The sequence below is a fragment of the Sturnus vulgaris genome, chromosome 1 (assembly GCF_052056855.1).
Source record: "Sturnus vulgaris isolate bStuVul1 chromosome 1, bStuVul1.hap1, whole genome shotgun sequence".
In the NCBI taxonomy this organism is placed as follows: Eukaryota; Metazoa; Chordata; class Aves; order Passeriformes; family Sturnidae; genus Sturnus; species Sturnus vulgaris.
This window is the reverse complement of record NC_142243.1, coordinates 38,706,005-38,728,832: the sequence shown is the minus strand read 5'-3', so window position 1 is coordinate 38,728,832 and position 22,828 is coordinate 38,706,005. Positions and strand designations below refer to the sequence as shown.

At 40.0% G+C, this 22,828-nt stretch overlaps 1 protein-coding gene across 3 annotated transcripts in view; it reads left to right on the top strand.

Moving 5' to 3' along the window:
* The first annotated feature begins 31 nt into the window (after positions 1-31).
* Positions 32-22,828, top strand: part of ZNF385D (zinc finger protein 385D) — a 408,449-nt gene continuing 385,652 nt past the window's right edge. Inside the window, exon 1 of one of the 3 annotated variants that reach the window (XM_088164075.1) lies at positions 32-56. In XM_088164075.1, coding sequence (XP_088020201.1) covers positions 38-56 — 19 coding nt within the window. In that variant the 5' untranslated portion in view covers positions 32-37. Of the gene's footprint in view, positions 57-83; positions 210-496; positions 600-22,828 lie in introns of those variants that run through there. The other 2 variants (XM_088164082.1, XM_088164070.1) reach the window with 2 other exon arrangements.

Below are 22,828 nucleotides of genomic sequence, written 5' to 3'. Positions count from 1 at the left end.
TTACTCATCGGCATGGAGTCAGGAGTGTGCACAACCAATGATTTCGATGGCAGGAGGTAACGTACACATGTTTTTCAGGGAAGGTGCTGTAGGAGGACTTGCCGGCGGGCAGGAGGAGGTTTGCGCCGAGGGCTGTCATTTCCCTAGCGCGGAATTCTTCTGATCCCAGGAGCCCACCGTCGCCGCCTCCGATGCTCTCCGTCCCTATGGTACGAGCAGGGGCTGCCGGCGCACGGTCCCGGCCGGGCGGGGGGAGCGGGCACCGTCCCCAGAGCTGGTCCCGGCGGCCCGGAGAGCGGGGCGGGGGGCTCGGGGCGGCGCTGCCCGGGCTGGGCGCTGCCCGCCCGCGCTGATTGACACCGGCCCGGGCGGAGGCGGGTCCGCGGGGACCGCGCTGCTCCCGCCCGCCGCCGCCGCCGCCGCCGGGCAGCGCGTCCCGCGCTCCGCCGCCGCCCCCGCGCTCTCCCGCCGGGATCGCGGTGCTGCCGCCCGCGGCATGGCCGGCGCGCTGGGCAGGGGGGCGGCGTGCTGGCGGATGCGGAGCGCGGCGGGCGGCAGGAAGGAGAAGCCGCCGGGCGCCAAGCCCCAGCCCCGGCACGGTAAGGGGGGCGGCCGCGGCGGGGCTCGGCGGGGCGCCCACCGGGCTGGGACGGGAGCCCCGAGGTCTGCGCGGGGCAGCCTCGAGGCCAACTTGCCTGTGACTTGTTTTAGCCGCTCGGCTCGTCTGGGGCAGGGGCATCCTTCTCTCCTTTCCCTTCCGAGGGGTGCGGAGGGAGAGGAGCTCCCTGCTCCCGAATTCCACCGGGCTGCGCCTTATGTCTTTTATTTGCCGAGGCGAAACAGTGTTCGCGCGCGTTTTGGCATCTTGCTTTGATAGCGGCTTCTTTGATTATTTTTGCAGAAAGCATTTGCAATCTGGCAAACGCCAGTGAACCTGAGAAGAGTCCCCGAAATCTCTTTTGGCTTTCACGATCTTAATGCCCGGAAAGCACTGTTGAAAATATTTCCCTGTGTGCTGTTGTCTCCTCCTCCCTTACTTGTTCGGGGAGGCAGATGCTCTCTTTGAAGGCTAAGCAGCACACAGACAGTTCTCCCAGGATCAGATCCTGACTTTGAAGATACAGAACGGAGTGGTGTTCCACGAACTAGTGAAAACAAGTGTCGAGATTCATGACCCTTGTGTGCTAAACACTGAATGCAGTTTACCCAGAGCCAAATCTGTCATGTGCGGTTTCCTTACTGTACTGCTTGGCTGTCACCGTTCTCTGCTCTGAGGAACAAACCCAACTGTTTGTGGATCAGGTTGCAATGTCTGGAAATCTCACTAGAATTTGTTCTAGCTGTGTGTTCCCCCTTGGCTTTTAAATCCAATATTCGGGTAAGTGGGTTTGCAGAAGTCTCTGACCTAATCCTTCAAGGGTGAAGTAACAGCTTAAGTTGTGCTTGAGTTCTGCGTCAATTTGCGTTATTTGGTTGTTGTTTTGTTAGTCCCCAAAGCAACTTCGTGTCTTTTCCTGAGAAGCTAATTTGGCTGAAGGGGTGATTTGTACTTTTTACAAGTCCAGAGGTTGCTGTAGCTCATTCAGTAATCTTGATGACAAAGATGTTGAGATGATGGGGAGCCTGGCACCTCAGGTGTTGGCGTTTTGAGAAAATGCTTGCTAAGAAAGTAATAGACTCAAATGCAGGTCTGAAATGAAAGAAAACTCAGTGTTTCTTCTGTTGACTGTCACCTGGATATTTCGGGGCTGAAGTGCTTTTGCAGCAACATCTCCTTTTCCATTTTGCTTTTCTGTGCCCCTTTCACAAGAGGAGGCAGACTAAAAGTTGGAGCAAAGATTTTGTCAGTGGATGTCAAAAACCCTCTAAAATAATTTCTGTGGGGGGAAAAAAGTGTTATCCATTTAGTGAAGAAAAGTGGTTGTTTAAAAATAATTGTAAATTTTTATCCTATTAATTCTGAGTGTAATGCTGGTAGTAGGGACTCATGTTGATGGGATTCCTTTAAGTTGTATTCCTGTTATATGTGGGTATTAGACAGTAGCTAGGCACATAGACCAAAATTCTGGATGCTGTGAATTCAGCGGGAATTTTGCCACTGACCTAAGAAGAGCCAGAATTGAATCCACAGACTGTGTAGTGTGAGGTGTCGGGCCAAACTGAAAACATTTGGCTGATTCAGCTGTGCAATTGTGGCAAAGTTTATAATCCTGCATATGCTGCTATGATTAATATATTATCATAATAGCTCTACCCTAAATTAGTTAAATTACAGAGTTACAAAATAACTTGGTTCTAATTTACCTTAAGAAAAAAGGTGTGGTGTTCTTCAGTCTATCAGGATTGCTTCTTATAAATGTTTTCTAAAGTATCATATGACACTGAATTCACATTTAAGTAATTGCTGCAACAACACAGAACACTGAATTACACTGAAGCCCATACACTTTGCATCCCAATTAAATTTTAACTGTAATTTAAAAATAAGCACACTATTATATTGCCTTTACAAAGTGAACTAGACTTAGTTACCAGATCATTTACTAACATTTGACAGCTCCAAATGTAAGGTAAAAATGAAATGAGAGTAATTTGCATGTCCCTAACACTGATTGTGTGCTATAGGGAAATATTTGGGGCGATAACCAAAGAAGTGATATTACTTTGGTATACTTGCAAAATTTTCAAAGTTACGGAAACGCCCGTTTTCAAGAATGGACTTTTAAAGTAAATTTCAGCTTTTGTAAGCAGTATTGATCAATTCACCATGCGGGGACAGAGAATTTACTTAAAATGTTTGAGCCAGAGTATTAGAGGGGTTATAAGTAAGATATACCTAAAAGTAGCATGTGAACTGCCAACAATTTTTAACTAGCAAACAGACTGACAGGTTTGACTCATTTTTACCTGCATGCATTCGGTTATCAAAGTGATGTGGGAACTGTTCACATGAGAGCTGTATGAAATACTTTCAAATTTGGGAAGTAGTATTCCTTCCTAATCTCTGTTTTTACTACAAAACCATTTCAATGGGCCTTGGTGGAAAGAGTCATAGCTCTATGGATCTCAACAGCACTGTTATGATTGACATCATCTGAAGACCATGCACAATATTTCTGTGTATGTTTGGATTAAGATATGTTTATTTGGGCATCACTTGAGGGTATAAATTGGCAGGGTGCATACTGAGTTGCAGCTGAGCAAACCTGCCATTTAACTGAGTCAAGTTATAAATATTTTCCAGCTTTGACATTCTTTTCACCTTTTACATGAGGAATTAGGGAGACTTTTTTATACTTTTCGATGATTTGAAAATACAAATATGACAATTTCCCTGTGATCTCACATGTAAAAGTTCTTGTTTTACAGGTTTTTTTTGGTTTCATACCATGTAAAGAAATATAAAGCAGAACTAGCATTTCTACCCATTGTGGTCTATACGCCAAATGAAATCTTGTCAAGATTCCAGCAAAAAGTTCAAGATCCTGTAACAGTCTTGTAAAAAGTCTACTTTTAAATGATTTAATGTTGGGTTATCATGGGCAACTTACCTGTAAAATCTCCAAAGAACTTGAATACTGCTTGAATACAGCCAGAATTCTATTACAGATTCTCTTTAGGCAGAAGATGTTAAGAAATAACATAACAAAAAATACGTAAATAAAGTAGTATTTTAGTGTACTGCTTAAGAAAACCTTGAAATATTTGTATAAGAAAACCTTCTCCCTGGAGGAGTAGATATGGAAAGATTGTGAATAAAAGCTATGAAACAGAAATAAGTTTTAAATTACTTAGTACCACTAGAAATAACTTCTGGACAGAATGTTTAATATCCCATTTAAAGCTATGTTAAAGTTAGTATAAAAACACTTACCAGGGAAAAACAGCACAAGTAAATAGTGCTGGATGTATGTATAGGAGAGTATGTGTCCACATAGGCAAAGTTTTAGACAGAAAACAATTACTTTCAATTTATTTGATTTTTTTTCTAAAAAGAGCTCACAAAATGTGCAATATTTAGACTGGCAAGTGCAAGTCTTCAGTGCTTCACCAGCCCAATGAAATCAGTTGGTTTTATGCCAGTGTGTTGAGTTATACCCAAGTAGGCTGGATAAATGTATATGAGCTCTAACAGCACAGACCAAATTTCACCTGGATCTGCTGACTAATTTTAGCCTTCACCTGTCTAGAGCTGTCACAGAATAAGACAAAAACTGTTGTTGCCACGTCTGTTTGGTGTAATAGAAAGGTTGCAATGTGGAAAGGGTAGAAGTCAACATATTATTGCTGCAGAGACATGGTCTCTTCTAACTGTGTTGAACTGCTGGGAGAAGGGAGAGAGAGGAAAAAAAACCCTACAAACCTGTTCATTGTTCTCCTCTTGAATAAGCTTAGCTGTGTGCACATCTGCAAACATCCAGGTTGCTCCTGGACTGACTAATTCCACAGTTAACAGTAAGGAAATTAAACTGTGCTTGAGCTTTCCACTTTCAGATGTTCTCATCTTTCTACATTTCTTCTTGAAATATTCAAGAATGTGCTTCAGTATTTTCGGTTGGATTTTCCTTTTCTTCCTTCTCTGTCTCCTGGGAAATAATGTTGTTGGTCGTATTGAGGTAGTCATAACCAAATCTTCTGTTTTGCTTGAGGCGTAGTTCTCTCACCTCACTTTTTACATGTGCCTTATTGTATTTGTGGAAGTAAATGTCTGAAATTAATGTAGGTTTTATATATATATATATGCACGCACATATGTATATATGCTTAATATAAAGGAAAAGAAGTTTTCTTCTTGAAGCAGGTAAACATCTTTTCTGTGATCAGCTGGAATAATCTGCAGGTAGATTTTAAATATTGAAATTTTTTCCTACCTTATATGTTCAGAATGTGTGAACATTGATGTTATTTCTGTTTACATCTACTGACACTTTGATGCCTCAGCCACTTCTGGGGTCTCATTAGTAAGAGAGTGTGTTTACTGCAGGAATGCAGACCTTGCTCTGCAGGCATGGCTTTCCAAATAAATGGATGGGTAAGGGTTTTGGCCTGGAGAACCAGAGGGGTTGGTTTGCCAAGCATATTTTAACTTGATTAACCTTTCCCTTTTTCCTTTAATGTAAGTGCTAACTTTGTAAAAAATTATTTGTTTCTTTTCTTTTGTTTTTAGAATGAATTCACTGTATAAAAAGTGATATCCTAGTGGATGCCTAATTCAGATAAGAGGATATTTATGATACTGATAAAACCGAGCATTATAACTTCCTCAATTAGAGATAAGTAATCAGAGCTAAAAATCCATGGATTATTCTAAATTTTAGTTTATGCTAGAATGAAAACCCCACCCTCTAGATATTAGAAGCAGACTCCAAATACAGTTTTATGATATTTATTTAAGTCTATTTTTTGCACAGAAACATAGTTAAGAAACCAAATACTTCCCTTCCATTTCATAACCAGATATAATTTATGACTTTTTCAATGGACTATTTGGGTAGTTTTAGTCAAACAGAGTCTCAAGTCACCTTCCTGGGTACTACAAGGTGTGATCTGAAACGAAAAAAGAAATAATCACTTTCTTGATCATTTGGCTTTTGCTGTTGAAGATTCTGAAGTTGTGTGAAATGATTACTCTGACAGAACTACAGAAACTATCTAATTTCAGTACATTCTAAAATATTTTATATTTGAGTAACCCTGGCTTCGGGGCATTTTATACTTGCTGCTGGAAGTTTCCAGTTCTAGTATTCAGTTTAACATCTCTGCCTTTGTCTTTCTCTTTTGCCTTGCCATGTTAAAACAATGAATCATCTTGTCCATTAACTACAGTTGGAATGTCTGTTTATGCACTGAATTTGTTTTGTCATGTTGCCTTAATAATTGATTGGAGCTGTGGCAACTCCTGACTGCTTTCCCATATGAATTTGGGCTATTCTCAGTGCTGATCTGAGCAGTAGAAGCAAAAGCCATCCTCAGACTTGGGATGTCTTTATCCTCTAAGGATTTAACTTGTCTTTCTCATGAAACTGTAAGGCAGCATTCTCATTGTCTGTCTTCATGCATATGATATTGTGTAGAGGCTGTGATATTTCTTATAACAGTTGAACAAGGAATATTGTTATTGTAGGTTCACTTTGATACATTCTGTTTTGTTGATGGATTTTAAATTGGTGCTGATTAAAATATTGAAGCATTAAATAGCATGTGAAACACAACTATAATGGCAATTCTTTGAATAATTTAGAGAAGTGACATGGTGAAAAGGAAGGGGCTACAGGGCAGGGAGACTGTTCCAGCAAATGCAAATTTGTACCTCTTGCCTTGTGAGTGGGCTTGAAGATAGCACTCTGGTTGCTATTTAGGCAGCATTTTGAAAATAAATGCCCTTTTATTAAAAAGGCATTACACTGGCAGTTTCTGGACTCATTAATAGCGTTTGCATTAACTATGTAGTAGTGCCATTATTTTCTTTATTTCCATGAAAAAAAATCTTTGTTGCATTTGGAAGGTAAATACTGAAGGATCTACTTGATAAATAAGCCCAAAAGAGTGTGTAAAATGTGTTCTTTTTAAGGTGGCTTTGTGGTCTTGGCTTGTGCACTGTGATATATAGGAATATTTTTTATGTGCTGTCTGTGACCAATTTTCATTGAGTTGTTGATGCCACATTCCTGTGGAAAGCATGAAAAAGTAGAAACGAGGAGTAAGAATGAGTGGGTAGAACCTTCTCCTGAAAGTAAATTAAAGTAGAACTGAATAGTTTGTGATAATGAACCCAAGAGCCTATGGAAAAAGGCAAGAAAAGAGTTGTTATTGTCGATGTCTGCATTGCGCTTTGCTGTACAAACCATTCCAGTATTTTGTTCAATACTTATCTCTCTGAATCTCTGAAACTACAGAGCTGTCCAAACTGCTGGCATTTGTAGTGAGGGGGAGGAATGGGAGGTTGAGAAGAGATACTCCTTCTCCAGAAGTTGGATTGAGTAAATTCATGTAGTGTAACCAGATGTCCTCATCAGTTTCATCTCTTTAGCTGATAGTCGCTGTGGTTCCATGTGGGAGGTCATGGTTGCTGCTAGACAAGAAGTGGGTGTGAGTAAAATTTTTTAGGAGGTAAGTGAGAGGAGGTTCTGTAATGAGAAGCTGTACACAGAGAAATCCAGGGACCCCTGTGTTACATTCATATCAGCAGGACTGCAAAAGAGATGAGATGCTGCGTTCTGAGATGGGCAGAATGTTTCAAGTCTTCTGATCATTTTTAAATATGACATCTTCATAATCAAGTCCTGACGTCATTAATGTATTCCTTACAATGTTCAAACCTGAATTAGAAGGAATGGGAACACAATATTCAATTTTTATTTAACTTAGAGGTGTGAATTTTTGGCTTTCTAGCTACTTAGAATTCCAAGACATATTCAAGCCTGTAAATCCATTTAAAAACTGGAAGAAAGTTTTTTTTTGTTTTGTTTTGTTTTTTATATCACAATATATGTTTTAGGGGAACACAGTCTTTTCCAGTCCTGATGACGTTGAACTTCTGTATATTCTCTACAGCAGGACTGCTCCCAGTGCAGGTATTGATTTCAGTTAACACTGAAGTCGCCTGAGGGATGATCAGTTGTTTGTGTTAATGGTACTGCTGGGTGCAGCCTAAATTGCTTCAAGCATTTGGCCTACAAAGGCAAGTTCTAATGAGGCAAAAAAGAATTTACCACTGTTTTTATTCATTGTGCAGTTGTGGAGGATTTCTTGTTATTTTTCACTGAGAAGTGGTAATAATCTGGCTAGAACAGAAGTATATATTGTTGGGGGTTTTGTTTGTGTGAGTAGTCTTTGTTTTCTTAATGTCTGGGCTGGAAAGCTAGTCCCAGCTCAATTACCTTGATTTTTGGGACAGGGCTACATTGCAAGTGCAAAGTTGGGAAAAAGATCGACTTACAGAACCTGCAGTGACTGGAGTGCGATTCTGGTCTTGGAAGGGTTTGATCCTGTGGGCTGTAGCTGCTTGCTGTATGCACCAAATCAGGGAGCTGATTTTTCAGGCTTTCTGAAGTCTTCTGTTTTGGCACTTGTTCCAGGGCGTGAGCACACAAATGATCTCACAGAAGAGATGATTAAGTGACACCCGAGAGTTTTTCAGAGTTCTTAGCAGTTGCTCCATTGCAGGGAGGGTTGAGCTGAAGCTACATCCTTGACTAGCTTATTTTCTCTCTTGTTTCTGCACCAACGTGATGCCAGTTTGATGGCAGATGGACATTTTTAGCCCAAGGCTTTTGTATTCTGCAAACTCAAACTCTGTTTTATGATTTTCTTACCATAAAAAGAGGAATGTGACAAAATTATTTATTGATGTATTTTGACTGTATATGAATGCTTAGTGGTGGTGGGGGTTGGTTTGTTTGTTTGTTGGGGGTTTTTTTTACATCTAAAATATTTAGATCCAATAAGTTCTGATTGTATTCAGCATGTCTAGTGGAAACCTGAGGAATACAGAGAATGATTCAGGTGGGAAGGATCCTAAGGAACATCTCTAGTCCAGTTTCCTGCTCTATGTCACCTGTGAGATCAGATCACGTTGTTCAGGGCTTTCTTCAGTCCTTGAAAACATCCAAGGAAGGAGTGTACAAAGTCTGGCAACTGCTTACTTTCTCACATCAAAAAACCAAAGAGGGCCGGATAATTTTGGAAAAGTGGGAGTTCTAGATAATGGGCATCTTCCTAGAAATAAGTCCAAGAGTAAGTGGTACTAAAGTGATGCTAAAGTGATTCCACTGATGATCTGAAGTACCACTTGCAAAACATAATGGAAGCTGCCTTATTTTAGGATGTTCCAGAAAAGACACTATGGAAAGCTGATAATGTGCTAAATCAACAGTGTTCCGAATAAAAAGAAATCTAGCTATTCCTTGGCTTGCAACCCCTTATCTGAGTTCACTTAGAAACTTAGTTAACTTTTTGAGAAATACAGAGGAATATGCCAGCTGTCTGGCCCTTCAACTATGTGCATAAATGAGAAGTGCAGGTAAGAGTTTGTGATGAGAAAGGGCTTGGCAACCTGAGTAACTGGAATGTTCCAGTGTCATTATAGCACAGAAGTCTCTGGTCGTTATGGAAAGAGCCTGTAAGACAATGCTTTGCTCTTTTTTGTTTGTTCGTTTCTTTGTTTTTTATGGGGGGAGAGGGGTTGCGTGGGGTGTGTGTGTGTTTTTGTGTTTTGTTCTGTTTGGGTTTGTTTGCTTTGATTTGGGTTTTCTTTGATCCCCCACAAGGTCCCAGCTTTGGGACAGTAATGTGGCTGCTTGTTCTGATGTTCCACTTGACACCCTGCCCACAGGGTGAGTGGATTTCTCTGGATGTCCCCTGTGTCTAGCTTAAGGAATTTGCCAAAGTCCTGGTATCTTCTTGTCTACAAGCCTATAAGTAAATTTCACAATTTTCTATCATTAGTCCTATGTAGGAAATCTCCATGCAACATAGCCTGCATGCAGTAGTACAACCTTGCTAGTAATATATTTTCCTGATCTAAAAGAGTACTGTTTTTCTTTACAAAGCACATTATAACTTTTGGTATTAACTGCCATTGTCCCACATATCCCAATTAATTCAGCTATTTGGTATAATTAATTTGTTAATGCTTCTGCAATCATGTAATAAGATACATTTGTCCACCAGCAGTCTCAAGGCAATCATGTTAAAAGATTGTTTAGAGACTCACTTCTTTGCTTAATAATATTTTAATAAGACCTTTCATTGAGCTCTGTGGCCATTAAAGTCTTATTTTTGAAACGTTTCTCTTCCTTGTCTTGTCCTCACGTGTTTGTTTTTTGTTTTCTTTAAAGCTGACATCTGATTTTATCTTTGTTCACTGGTCTTTGCAGGTTTTGTTTTTAACAAGTAGATGGGTAAAAACTTCTATTAGTACAGATATGATTCAGAAATCTTTGATCAGTGCTTTTCCTTGAAGCCTACACTCCTGGTAATACTTCAGGTGTCAAAGCTAGGCGCAAAAAATGACTGAGAAACTAGTTCGGTAAATAAAGTAATTTATGATTTTCCTAAGGTAGGGAAAAAATAATTATCTGCTACCAAAGTTGTGAAAATTTGGCAGTGGTGGAGTTTGTGATGCAAATCCTAAGATGGATTTCTCCCATTTCTAATATTTTATGTGTTTCTTGAGAATTAGCATTTGTACTTCAACACTTCTTTTTTAAAATATCTCTAAGTTTGAGAAAGGGTGTGTGAAGCCAATCCCTGCAGTAGAAGGAACTGCAATGAACTAATGGCTTTTTCAGGAATGTGCGTTCTCTGGTCATAACTTAGAGAGCCTTGAATCTGGCACAGATTTGGGGACGTGCAGAGTGAAGGGTGCCATGAAGAGCTCTGACTGTCAGGGCAGCACTGCACAGTGCATGTCTGTGTTTACCACATTTTGTTTTTCGTGTGTTTTGGCTGCAGGAGACGACAGCAATCGCAGCAGGCGCTCCTGAGCAGCGTGGCTGGGAGCTCTGCTGCCATCTGCCTTAGCGCTGCCTGTTCCTCTTGTGTGCTTCCATATGTAGAGTTCAGCACAGTCTCTACAGCCACTGCAGTAATATATATATATCTGCAAACAACTGTGATAATTAAAGTTGATGGCAAACAGTCATTGAAGAAGTTAATTAATTTGTTTTCAATATATGTTCTGTGTTTTCTTTTTTTTTCTTTCTTTTTTTTTTTTTTTTCTGTTAATACCTTCTACTCCTTCAGGAACATTTCGTGAGATACTACTGCTCAGTCCAAGCTTGAACTCATCACTTTTGGCTTTGTACATCGTAATAGCCTCCACAGCAACCACTGTGATGCCATAAACAGAGGGTTTGACTTCAGGTGAAGAATGTAGGCAGTAAAAGCAGAATAACCCATAAAGGAAAATGTTAGGAGGATGGGGAAGACAGGGAAAGTGATTATTTTGGCTTTCTGTGTAGCAATACACCACCCACCCCCCAGAACTTTTCTTTTTTTTAAATCTGATAGCTGAAAGAAAATAAATTCTTTTATGATGTCAGAGTAGAACTTCCATTTTAGACAGTATAATTGAAAATATATACAAGTTATGAGGTTTTATTCTGCATGAGGTTTCTTTTTCTCTCTTTCCATTCATTTAAAAAAAAATCACTTTAGTAAATCCACTGTGGGAGGATAGTTTTGCTGCTGTACTTTTCCCAGGATGCAGCAAAAGAAATTGCATTTGCAGTTCACAGAGAATGAAATTAGACTTGCTCTGTCCTGATGATCCACTACTCCTACACCCAGCACATTTCTGGGAGAGACTCTTGCTTGCTAGAAGAGACAGTGCCCTGACTGTACTTGCACCTGCTCTTGCGCATGAAGGAACAGGCAGGGATTTGGGCCCACGTAGCCCCCAAATTAGAATTAGGCACTGTATGGAGTGCCTCTGTGTGGGTCTGCCTCCTCTCTGAGGCGTTGTTCGTGGGAGAGTTCAAACGTATCACTTTGGTTGCTTATAGGGGTTGAGACAACTTTCTGTTCTGTAATGGATTTATACCTGCTCAGATACACCCTAGTCTCAGAGAGCATCGGGCAGTTGAAGGCTGTCCATTTTCATCTTGCATCATGTCATTTTCACAACTCCGTTGGGTGCTGGGGTGTGAAATCAGTAGAAAGTAATTGGGAAATGCAAATCTCATTGTGGCATCTGGGAGAGTGGACTGTGATTTATTTTTTTAGTTGGATGCTCTTGAGAACCACACACACTCCTTTTTCTTGTTGAGTAATAAAAATCGTGCTCTTTAACTCTTCAGCCATCCATCCATTAGAGATTATGTACATAAACCTTTTTTTCTAGTTTTTTTTTGTATTTGGCCAGTTTTTTTTTTATTTTGGGCTGTGGCTTCTCAAAAGCAGCTTCAGTTAGGCAAACACTCAGTTGACCTTAGTGCTTATGTAGCAACTTAAGTACCTGTGTGCCAGACAGCACAACAGTAAGTACTTCCTTTTCTTACAGAACAGAAATTGAATGCATATAATGCCTATGGGGAAAAAATTCTCCAATAAAAGCAGAGAAAGCCCAAGGATCAGCAAGGATCTCCGTTTAATATAATGCTGATTGTGTGCTCCAGAAAGCTGGTTAATGTGAGGAGACTGAGATCTATCTATCTATCTATCTATCTATCTATCTATCTATCTATCTATCTATCTATCTAATCTATATTTGTTCAACAATTCCAGCAGATTTAATTTACATTTCAAAGGCAGAAAGAGACTGAGAGTACTTATATCTGTAATTCCAATATTCCGATGGTCCCTCCATCTGGATGGTTGTTCCTGTGAAACTGACTCAGTCTGGACAGTTTTCATTTAATTTCATTTTTTCCATCTTCTCAGATGAGCCTTTAATCTCCTGATTGCTTATCCCTGGTTTATAATCAGATTTGACAGTGATAGGATGGCAGTAAATACCTTGATATAAAAGTCTATAACAAAGTAGAACTGCTGTTTCTCTCCTTGCTGAGGTAGAATTTTATTTGTGAAATGTGAATAACTTTGAAGCATAACGCTGCCTAGTTTTGGGCCATTTTCAGGTGGATCTATTAACAAGTGAGATGTTTATTATTTTTTCCCTCTCAAAAAGACAAAATGCTTATTTGTGACCTGCTTTTTAATGCTTTTGGAACTGAATTTGATGTCAACTTGACTAATTATTCTGTTTCCCCAGAGGTTGATAAGATACTTTTCCAAATAAGATCTAAAATAATAGTTATTTGACATGTGGATAATAATTTTTATTCCTAAATAAAGCCATTGCAGAATAATAGGTAAGTGAATGAAAATATGTTTAGTAGTTGCATTTAGCAAAACACCTGCTCATGTTTTGGGGTTTTTTTCATTGTTTTGTGTACATGTGTTAGCTGCATAATTTCTGCCTCTATTTTGCTTCCCATAAAAGTAGAGAAATTCTTTCTCTTTGCTTTTTAATCTGTCCTCTGCACAATCTTACAGGTCAAGTTAAGAGTAAAAATATTCAAAATAGAATGTTGGAGATATACACAAAATGATGAGCATACCCAGCTTGAGTGCAAGCCATGTGCATGGAATAAAGCAATTTTATTAAAACTACAAGCTGTAATCAGTTTCATTTTAATAAAGATTTTTTCTTGAATAATTTTACCTTGTGTGTCCCATTTTGTTTTTATATTCTTATTTATAATTTTTGCATTATCCCATTGTTGCCTATCTGCCTATACTTAATCTTGGGAAGAAAAAGACTCTAAATACACTGCCACATTTTATTTCTTTCTCTCACTCTTCTTTTCATGATACACCAATTTCCATGTCTTTACTGTTTCAAAAATTCTTCCCCCTTTATTCAGTTCCCATAACCTCATTTAAATCTGAGCTTCACTCAGAGACAAGAATTTAAATGTGTTTTTTTCCCTCTCCTGCTTAACCCCTTTCCTTTTTACGATTTGGTGCTCCTGCCACCTATGTATTCAAATGTCCATCTGGCACACTACAGAGTTTTCTAATTCTTATATATAAAAAAAAAATATATATATATGCATACATGTTTATAAATATATATATTTTCTTTTTCTTAAGTTAATTTGTGGTGTTTTTCTTATATGTGACATCATTCAGTTTTTTCCTTCACAATTGTAACGAGAGTCCAAATTGTCAGCCCAATGAGCTCCAAATTCCACACTTGCTTATATAATAGCACTGTAATTTTCATTTATGCTTTCTCTTGATTTTATGTCAATAACTTCATGAAGATCAAACGTAGTAAAGTATAACTTTAGAGAGGGAACAGAAGATTCTGAGGGAGCCAAACTCCTAACTATATGCTTAAAAGCCAAACTCCAATCACCTGATGTACAGAGAACTGCTGGTGATGATTGTTCTCTTTGGAAGCTGCTGTTTTCCTTGATGTTGCTGTAGGAACAGGTCTTTGTTGTTTTGGGTACGTATGAGTTAGAGAACTCTGGAAATTGCTGACAGAAGGGGAGAATCTGATTTAGGACATTCCCACAGATTTTGTGGGGGGAGGGAAGGACTGCATTAGTGCTCATCACTGGCAAATGGTAATAACATTTTTTACTGGGTCATTGTTTCTGACAGCTTCATCCAGCTGCCTTTTCAGTTCTCTCTGGACATGCTGTTTCAGAACTTTGAGAAACAGATTGAAAAGTTGCATGCAGTAAATGAGCAGTACAAGTTCCTTGTTAATGCTACTTTTCCCTTTGGCAAGCTTTTCAACTTCAGAGAGTATATTTCTTCCCCTGCACTTAGAATTAATTTTGTATGCCTTGACAGCCAAATTGTTTGATGTAGGAGTAAAAAACCACATCTGTCCCTGACTGAGCTGGTCCTACCAGTGCACAATAGCATCAAATGGCCCATGGGCCAGAAGAAAATCTTCTGCTAATAGGGAATTGCCATTTGTATGGGCAAATACAAAACTGAGGTGGAGTTCAACAAATGTTGCAAATAATTCAACATTCAGGCAAAAGTGATAACCATCATTGTTCATGCCAGCGTGTGCCTGACTTTTAATTAACTTGGAATTAAGCTTTGCTGGTTTAGGTGAAAAACGGTAAAGATTTTGTCAGCTGAAAATAAATTGGTTGAGTTTTTTGCAGAGATTATTACAGAAACCAACACAATTGCTATAAAAAACTTGAATTCTATATAATATATATTTTTATATGTGTTATATCCATATATAAATTAAATATTGGTGTATAAGAACAGAGTGCCTGTTGTGGAAAAGAATGTGCACAACTCCATGTGCGAGGGGATGCAGCATTGCCCGAGTCAAACAGTTATAAGTGGTTTTCTGGCAGTGAGTGACGAGCTGAATTTAATGATTTAAACATACAGGGACCTATAGGCAGTGTCTGCACAGTGGTTATTTGCATTTGAGAAATGGGAACAGGTATCCAAGGAATATACTGAGGTAAGTTAATAGGTTTTTGAGTGTGCAGAAAGATATATGTGCTCTGGGGAAAGGTGGCATGTGACCGAATCTGAATGCACAGGGCTTGAATGTTGCTGGTACTTTGCAAAATTGCTTATCAATAGCTTATTGAGTAAACAATTTACTTGAGCAAGTGTGGAATATTGTTAAGTGATGAAATAAGAAATATGATAGCAGTGATAAGGAGGGTGATAGCCAAGACTGTGATTAACAAAACAGTAGAATTAGGACAGCAAAACCTCACGCATAAGGTTTTATTTCCAGATAAAGAGCATTCTGCAACTGAGCCTGCACGAGGTGAGTGTTTAAAAATGAGATGTAGAAAAGAAGAAATATTTAACTGGACCAAAAAAGCAAAGAGGAGTATAATGTACAGTGGTCAGCAATAATGATAATTTCAGTTCATCAGTTAAAAAAGACATTTGATAAATGTTTTAATCACAGAATAAAATAACAGAGACTATTTTAGTTTTCCCTTAATCAAAGCCAGGAAGCAAAGCAGAATCCTGAGCTAAAAGTCTTCGGGGATCCCTGCTCTGCCTGAAGAAACTGACAGGTCTCCAAGTAGGAAAATGATGATTTGTGAAAAACATAATTCATGCTGAAACTGTGGCATGTTTGTACATTTATCAAATTTGTAAAACATGAAGGAAAACAGTGAGGGCAGCTTTCCCACATAAAGTTGCAATTATTAGATTCATTAGCTATTAGGATAACTAAACGAGCAACTTATTTTAGTAGTATCTGTAAGAGGACAGAAAACATGGTGAAAACCACAGTAAAGCAGCTCTGCCTCTGCAGCCCCGGGAGGTCCATGGGAGTGCAGAGATGCCCCTGCAGCCTGTGCATGAACCCACACGAGAGCAGGTGCATGTGCCTGGAGTAGACTGTGACCCCATGGGAGCAGGGTCCTGGCAGGACTTGTGGACCCATGGAGAGAGAGAAGCCCACACTGGACCAGGTTTGCTGGCAGGATTTGTGACCCTTTGGAAGGAGCCACACTGAGGCAGTTTGTGAAGAACTGCAGCCTGTGGGAAGGACAGTTCATGAAGAACTGTCTCCCATAAGATGGACCCCACCCTGGAGCAGGGGAAGAGTGCAAAGAGTTCTTCCCTGTGGAGGAAGGAGTGGCAGAGATAGTGTGTGATGAACTGACCACAGCTCCTATTTAATATCCTCCTGTGACAGAGAAAATGAGCCTGGGAAGAAGGCAGGGCTGGGTGGAAGGTGTTTTAGAATTTGGTTTTATTTCTCATGTTCCTACTCTGATCTGATAGGTAATAAATTAGTTAATTTCCCTGAGCTGAATCTGTTTTGATTATGACAGTAATTGGTGAATGATCCTTCCCCGTATTTATCTTGATTCATGAGCCTTCTGATGTAATTTTTCTCCCTGTCCAGCTGAGGAGGGACTGATGGAGCAGCTTTGGTGGGGATCTGGCATCAAGCCAGGGTCAGCCCACCATAGCCAGGATAATTTACAAAAATTTGAGGCAGGTGGGAACAAAGTTGAAAAGGGGCATCAGGATGAGCTTGGCCAGCACTATGACCATCCTGCCATTAGAAATCTCTAACAAAGGCTGACTGGAGAAGAGCTGAAAATGGAGATGAAGAAGCTCTCTTAGAAAGTAAGGTTTTACTGGTTTTCTGCTGGTCCAGCAAGATAAAATGATTCATACCATGGTCAGATATGTGCCAGAGTGGGAATGGGAATACACGGTTGGGACAAAAATGCAGGCTTGGCTGCCACAGTTAGATTTCCTTGGACTGACTCAAGCATACAACATTAGGTGACAAGTTACTGTCCTATAGCTGCAAACAGAGCAACAGCATTAGGCAATGTTTATACCATATTTTCCTTTTCCAGTTGCCATATCACCTTTTTTTACCTCATTGCAATTTAAGCCTTTTGGAGGCATACCTCAGAGGAGTATAATGGCTGTGTGTGGAGTTGTACAATATATTATATGCTCTATTACCCACTCTTTCAATCCAGAACATGCCAGGTATTGCACCAGGGTTCTGTGTGAAATGCTTTGTGATCACCCAAGTGCTCATAAGATGACATAGGAATGTCATCCGATACGAAAAGGAGGAAAACTACATGGGCTGTTTCTGTATGCTGGTATGGAGCCTTGAAGTGAAAAAAGTAGTTTTGTTTAGAGTGTCCTAAAAGAGTTCAGGGTAGCATGGCCTTGATGGAGAAAAGTCTTAAATAGCTGTTGAGAATCTGAGACATCTCCAAGGGGTGAGAAAGGGTAAAGAATATGTGGTTTTGATCTCTAGAGTAAATACCAGGAGAAGGTCAAGAAAGTGTATTTGCTAAGGGAAATGCCTTGAAAAAGGCAGGGTCTTGTAGGAAAGGCATTTAAGGCAACACAGAAACAACTCTTCAGGAGACTGTAACGATGATGAACATTCCTAGAAACCTAGGTACTGTGGGCTGTGATGAGGACAGGAGGACAATTAGAGATCACTGAACAGTCACATTTGTCCTCTAACATTTTACTGCCTAGGAGAGACTTGACCTTTATGATTTATAACCTATTGAACTAACATACTTCAGAACTTCAAGCATGTTCTGCTACAGCTCTATTGCAATTTTATATTTTACTGTTTATATTCAATTAAGAAACATTTCCATTTTGAAAAACATGCTAAGGCCATCTCTCTGCAATGCAGCTTCCTCTTAATGATATCAATTCCTGGTAACTTGTTTATGTAAAGGCAGAGCATGAATTTTCTTACTTACAGTAAGGAATACTTTTTCCTGTCTTCATCCTCTAGATTCCAGCTGGGAGCATGTGATGCAGCTCTGACCCAGATTCACCTGCCATCTGGACTACCTTTTAGAAACACCCTTTTTCACTGTTGTAGCATCAATGAAACCTCTTTGCCCCCCAGTCCATTAAAGAGGTTCTCAGATGTAACTCTGCAGATTAAAGCAGAACACAGCTGATATGTATGACAGAAACAGCTGTTGCTTACGAGCACTCAGCCTTGTCTCCTCCAGTACTCCTTCAGTCTTACAAGTAACTCGTTCTCTTCATTAGGAGGAGGTGAAGCTGTGTTTGCAAAGATCCTGGCCTAAGTGACTTCACTGCTCTCATGCTCCAGTCTAATATAGGCTATTTAGTCAGGCTGTGAATGCCCTGGGGAAGACCAAGACCTAATTTCTGGTTTTGGCCTCAAAAGTCCAGGGAGCAGACTGATGAAGCATGTTGGTGTTCAGACAAATCTGGAAATCTCACGTGATTTGATGTATCAGAGCAAAACTAGTTAGCTGCCTTTCAGTATCATATCAGATGGCAATGACTCTGTTAAGCACAAGGTTAAGAAAGAGCTCTCATGTGATGGAGTATTTTGAATGAAGGAATTTCCTACAGGAATGGTTTTTGGTTTGTGTGTTTTTGTGTTGCCACGGATGATCAAAGATCTAGAATGTTAATTTTGCCAACAGACCCTTTCTAGCTTATCAAGCCTCAAACTGTTGATGACTACTAAAGGTGATTTATGAAAATTTGGAAAATACACCTTTTGATTCTTACCTCCCATAGGGTTCCTTGTTGTTTTTGTAGTCATTTCCTAGCTCATGAAATGCAATGCAACTGCATAACAGTGAGGAACAGAGACTAATTGATCACTTAATGACAGTCAGCAGTGTGATGTGCATTGAAAAACTGGTGTATAGTAGTGTAGTGATTTTAAAGAAATTTGTGCTGTAAGGAGAGGAAAAGCCTTTTAGAGATATCTTATATTTAACCTGTGTCCACTTAATGTCAACACAAATGACTTACACTAATTTTGTAGGGTTTTTTTGCAATGCCTCTCAGATATATATGCATTTACGTGACTTTTAAAAGTGAAATTATCCTTCTAAAATTTAAATGAACATGTGACAACTGTCTGGTTTTCAGAAGAAAATAATGTATAGGTTTACTACCCTGAGTTGTCAGAAAGCTAATACCTTTGACTAAAAACTAGTTAATATTTAGAGAAATTATTCAGAGTCTGTAATTCAAGAATTTCTTGCTTTAATTTCTTTTTTCTTTTTCCCCAATCCTTCATAATAATAAATTTAAAAACTATAATAATCTTCCTGGGGAAAAACTTGAAGAAATAAAAGGCTAAATGCACTGCACTATTCTAGATTGTTTGACCTAATTTAGGGAACTAAGGACTTCAGCCTTTTGGATTAAATTCAGTCAGAATTTGACATCTATCAAGCAGTGTGCCAATCGTTATCAGTAAATATGAAACACTTATGAGCTAGAGTGAGGTCATTGAAGAGAAACCGAAGAATTACAGGTCCAGTTCACTGTCAATTAAAACATGACTTGAGTTTTAAAGTAAATCTCCTGACATTAGCAATTGCCAGGGCTTTTCAGAGTCGTGAGGCAGAAATCACTATTGTACGCTTTCGTGTTGTAAATTACGAGATTCACACATTTGTGGCACAGTCTAGCTGAGAGAAAAACAAAACTGAGACCATCTGAAACGAAATCATGTTGTGATTTGTGCCAGATGGGTGCCTGAAGTAATTACAATGTCACTGCTTCCTAAGTAGGGTAACGATATGGACCTAATTCTGGTCAGTCTGGAGAAATCTGTTTTGATGAACTTTCAACTCTATTTAGCTCAGACATATGCTGAAAGATAACCTAATGGGATGTTACTGCAATCTGCTCGTACTTATCCAGGCTTTTGAATGCACTGCTGCCATAATTTTACCAATGATTGTTTGTACAAGTATTGAGACAAATGGGCTAAGGCCTATTATTTTTATACTTGGTGTGAAATCTAGAGAAATAATCTCTGTTGCTTTGGTATTGTGGTTTGTTATGAGCAAAATAGTTATGACTTGGGAACCTTTGTTGAATTTAATTTTTGTCAGTTAGGAAAAACCTCTGATCATCAATTGGGTATTGAAGGGGAAGCAAAGAGAAAGAATATAAACAATTAAAAGAGTCAAATGCTTTCCTTCCCCAGGCTCAGCTTAACCCAAACACCTATTCTAATCCCTCCCTAGTCTTGGCTTTGCTTATTTTCACTTCAGATTAGGTTTAGTGTTCCCCACTGCCTTTGGGGAGCTGAAGAGAAGTGCTGGAGGTGGAGTCGTGTGCCATAAATGTATATTTTTGCTCTTCTTCATTTTACTGTTTTTTTTTTCTCACTGTTCTTTCTTCATGTCCTGCTCTAGAGAAGGATCCACATGCCAAAGTGCCCTTGGGGATGCAGCTGCCCTGGCATGGGCTCCCCACAGCTGCAGTCCCTTTTGGGTGTTGCTGCCTCAGGATGGGTCACCCGTGGCTGCAGTCCCTCCTGCCCAGAAGTGTTCCCAGACACATTTCCAGTGCTGTGTGTCCCCCCTCCTGTGGCTGGCACAGGCACTTTGAAATGTCTTTTAAACCTGCCTGAGGTTTTTGGGGCTGATGGGCTCTTTATGCTGGTTTCTGAGGCACCTGGGACCAGCTGTGGCCATCTCAGGGCTGCCTGCCACACAGGGCACCTCTGCAGCCCTGTTACCAAATCCCTGCTGTTGATGCCAATATGCAGCTGTAGTGCAGATTTTACAAACCTTGTTTTCAAGTTTTAATCTGCAAGACAGTGCACAGAAGGCTTGAACTTGCAGCCCTGCATTTTGTAAGGGTTTAGAGGAAATGGTTAACTTCAAGGAAGGGCTGTTTGATGAATAGCAGATAAATAAACAGGACTTGGTAAAGAATAATTTCTTAAATCCTACTTGTGTGTCATAGTCCTTGTGTTTCATTGACATCAGAGTCATCTTTCACCCTTTAATAATGAGACAGCTGTATTTCCTCATGGATTCCTTTAAGATGGCTTCTGACAGGTAAGCAGACTGCTCATTTATCTTAAACCTCAGCATGCTTCATGCCCTTCTTCTTTTGCTGCATTTTAATATATTATTTGCTGTTTGCTGAAACAGCCTTAGCTCACTGGGATGAAATAATTTTTCAGTGGCTGAGGCAACAGAAAGTCTGGGCACCTGGGAGTGGTCACTCTCTTCCTTGTGCTCTCAAATCCCTGGCCCCTGATGGTCTCTGGGATTTCAGCAAGGGTAAGTGTCCAGCTTGCTGACACAGGATACACAGCTCATTCTTTGTTTCCCACCTAAATCTCTACAGAAGTGTCACAGCCATGTCATCTGAAGAGGTTAAGACTCAACTAGCTGATGCTGGGCTTTTTAATATTTCTGTGTGAACTCAGTAGTGTTGGTTCTGAAGGCTCAGAAGTGCAGTGACCTCTTGGTTAACACTTCATGTGGGTTTGAAATGCTTTTCAAGCTTGTTTTCTAATTGGTCATCATCTAAAACTTATCTTCACTTTAAAGAGAAAAACTGGGATTTACTGGGATTTAAATGTCTGTTTGGATTTGACATACCAAGTCAAATGCTTCTAGATGACAGGTCTTGTGACCAATATATCCTATTCATTTGAACAGAGCAGTCTATTTTAGAAATTGTCCAAGGCCTATTTTATTCGAAATGATCTATCATGCTGGCTTTACATAAGCTGAAGAAAATATCTTTTGCAAAGCTGACTGAAAGTCAGTAGACCAATTTGTGTAAAAAGAATTCGGTATTTCAATTTAAAATTATATTGAGGATGGAGGAGAAAAGGAGAGACCTTTTTGTGCTGAAAGTTAAGATGAGGACAGAAATAATTCTAGCATAATGGTCTCACCCTGGAAAATGGGGGTTTCATTAAAATCAGCTTTCAGCTGAATCTATCAGAACTGTCAGTCACAAGAAGAGGCTGTTACGCATGTAATTCCATGGAAAGATTGTAGTTGCACAGCCTGCCTGTTTTTTATCTTCCATGAAATAAATACCTCCACATTTTTTTTATTTGAGAAATACGAGAATAGTTTATTTAGTCAGAAATGCCAAAACGTTGAATTTCTGAATTAAGATTCATGTTGAGAGGAATGTGCTACCTTATTCTGAATTCTGTGAAGAGTTTATATTATCTGTTAATTTTTATTGTTTTCTGCCTTGATATTGTTTTCTGCCTTGCAACTCATCTCTAGTGTTGTTCAGTTTGATTTCAGAGGTGATGCATATGTGTGATGTTGAACTTTGCTTAGTATTTAAGTGTTTTGGAGAATCTGTGACTTTTGCTCTGATGAGGCTAGGAGGTTAGCTGCACATGTAATCCTAAGAGTTTCTCAGATGGGCAGAGAAAAAAACTTTTGAAATTCAACAAAGGCAAGTGCGGAGTTCTGAATATGGGGAAGAATAACCCCATGCACCAGTAAAAGCTGGGGGCTGACCTGCTGGAAAGCAGGTCTGCAGAGAGGGACCTGGGGATGCTGGAGGACAACAAGCTGTCCATGAGCCAGCAGTGTGCCCTGGGGGCCAAGAAGGCCAAGGGAATCCTGGGGTGCATTGGGAAGTCCATTATCAGCAAGTCAAGGGAGCTGATCCTGCCTCTCTACTCAGCCATGTGTGGCCTCCTAGTGAGGCCATATCTGGAGTGCCATGTCCAGTTCTGGGCTACTCAGTATAAGAGAGACATGGAGCTCCTGGGGAAAGGGGCTGCAGGGGACTGGAGCACCACTCCTGGGAAAGTCTGAGCTGGGCCTCTTTAGCCTGGAGAAGACTGAGAGGGTCCTCATCAATGTATGGAATACCAAGACGATGGAGCCAGGATCTTCTCAGTGGTGCCAAGCCATAGGAGAAGAGGGAACAGGCAGAAACTGAGACACAGGAAATTCCACCTGAACATAAGGAAGAACTTTATTATCAAAGTGATGGAGCCCTGGAACAGATTTTCCAGAGAGTTTTTGGAGTCTTCCTCACTGGAGATATTCAGGAACGATCTGGACAC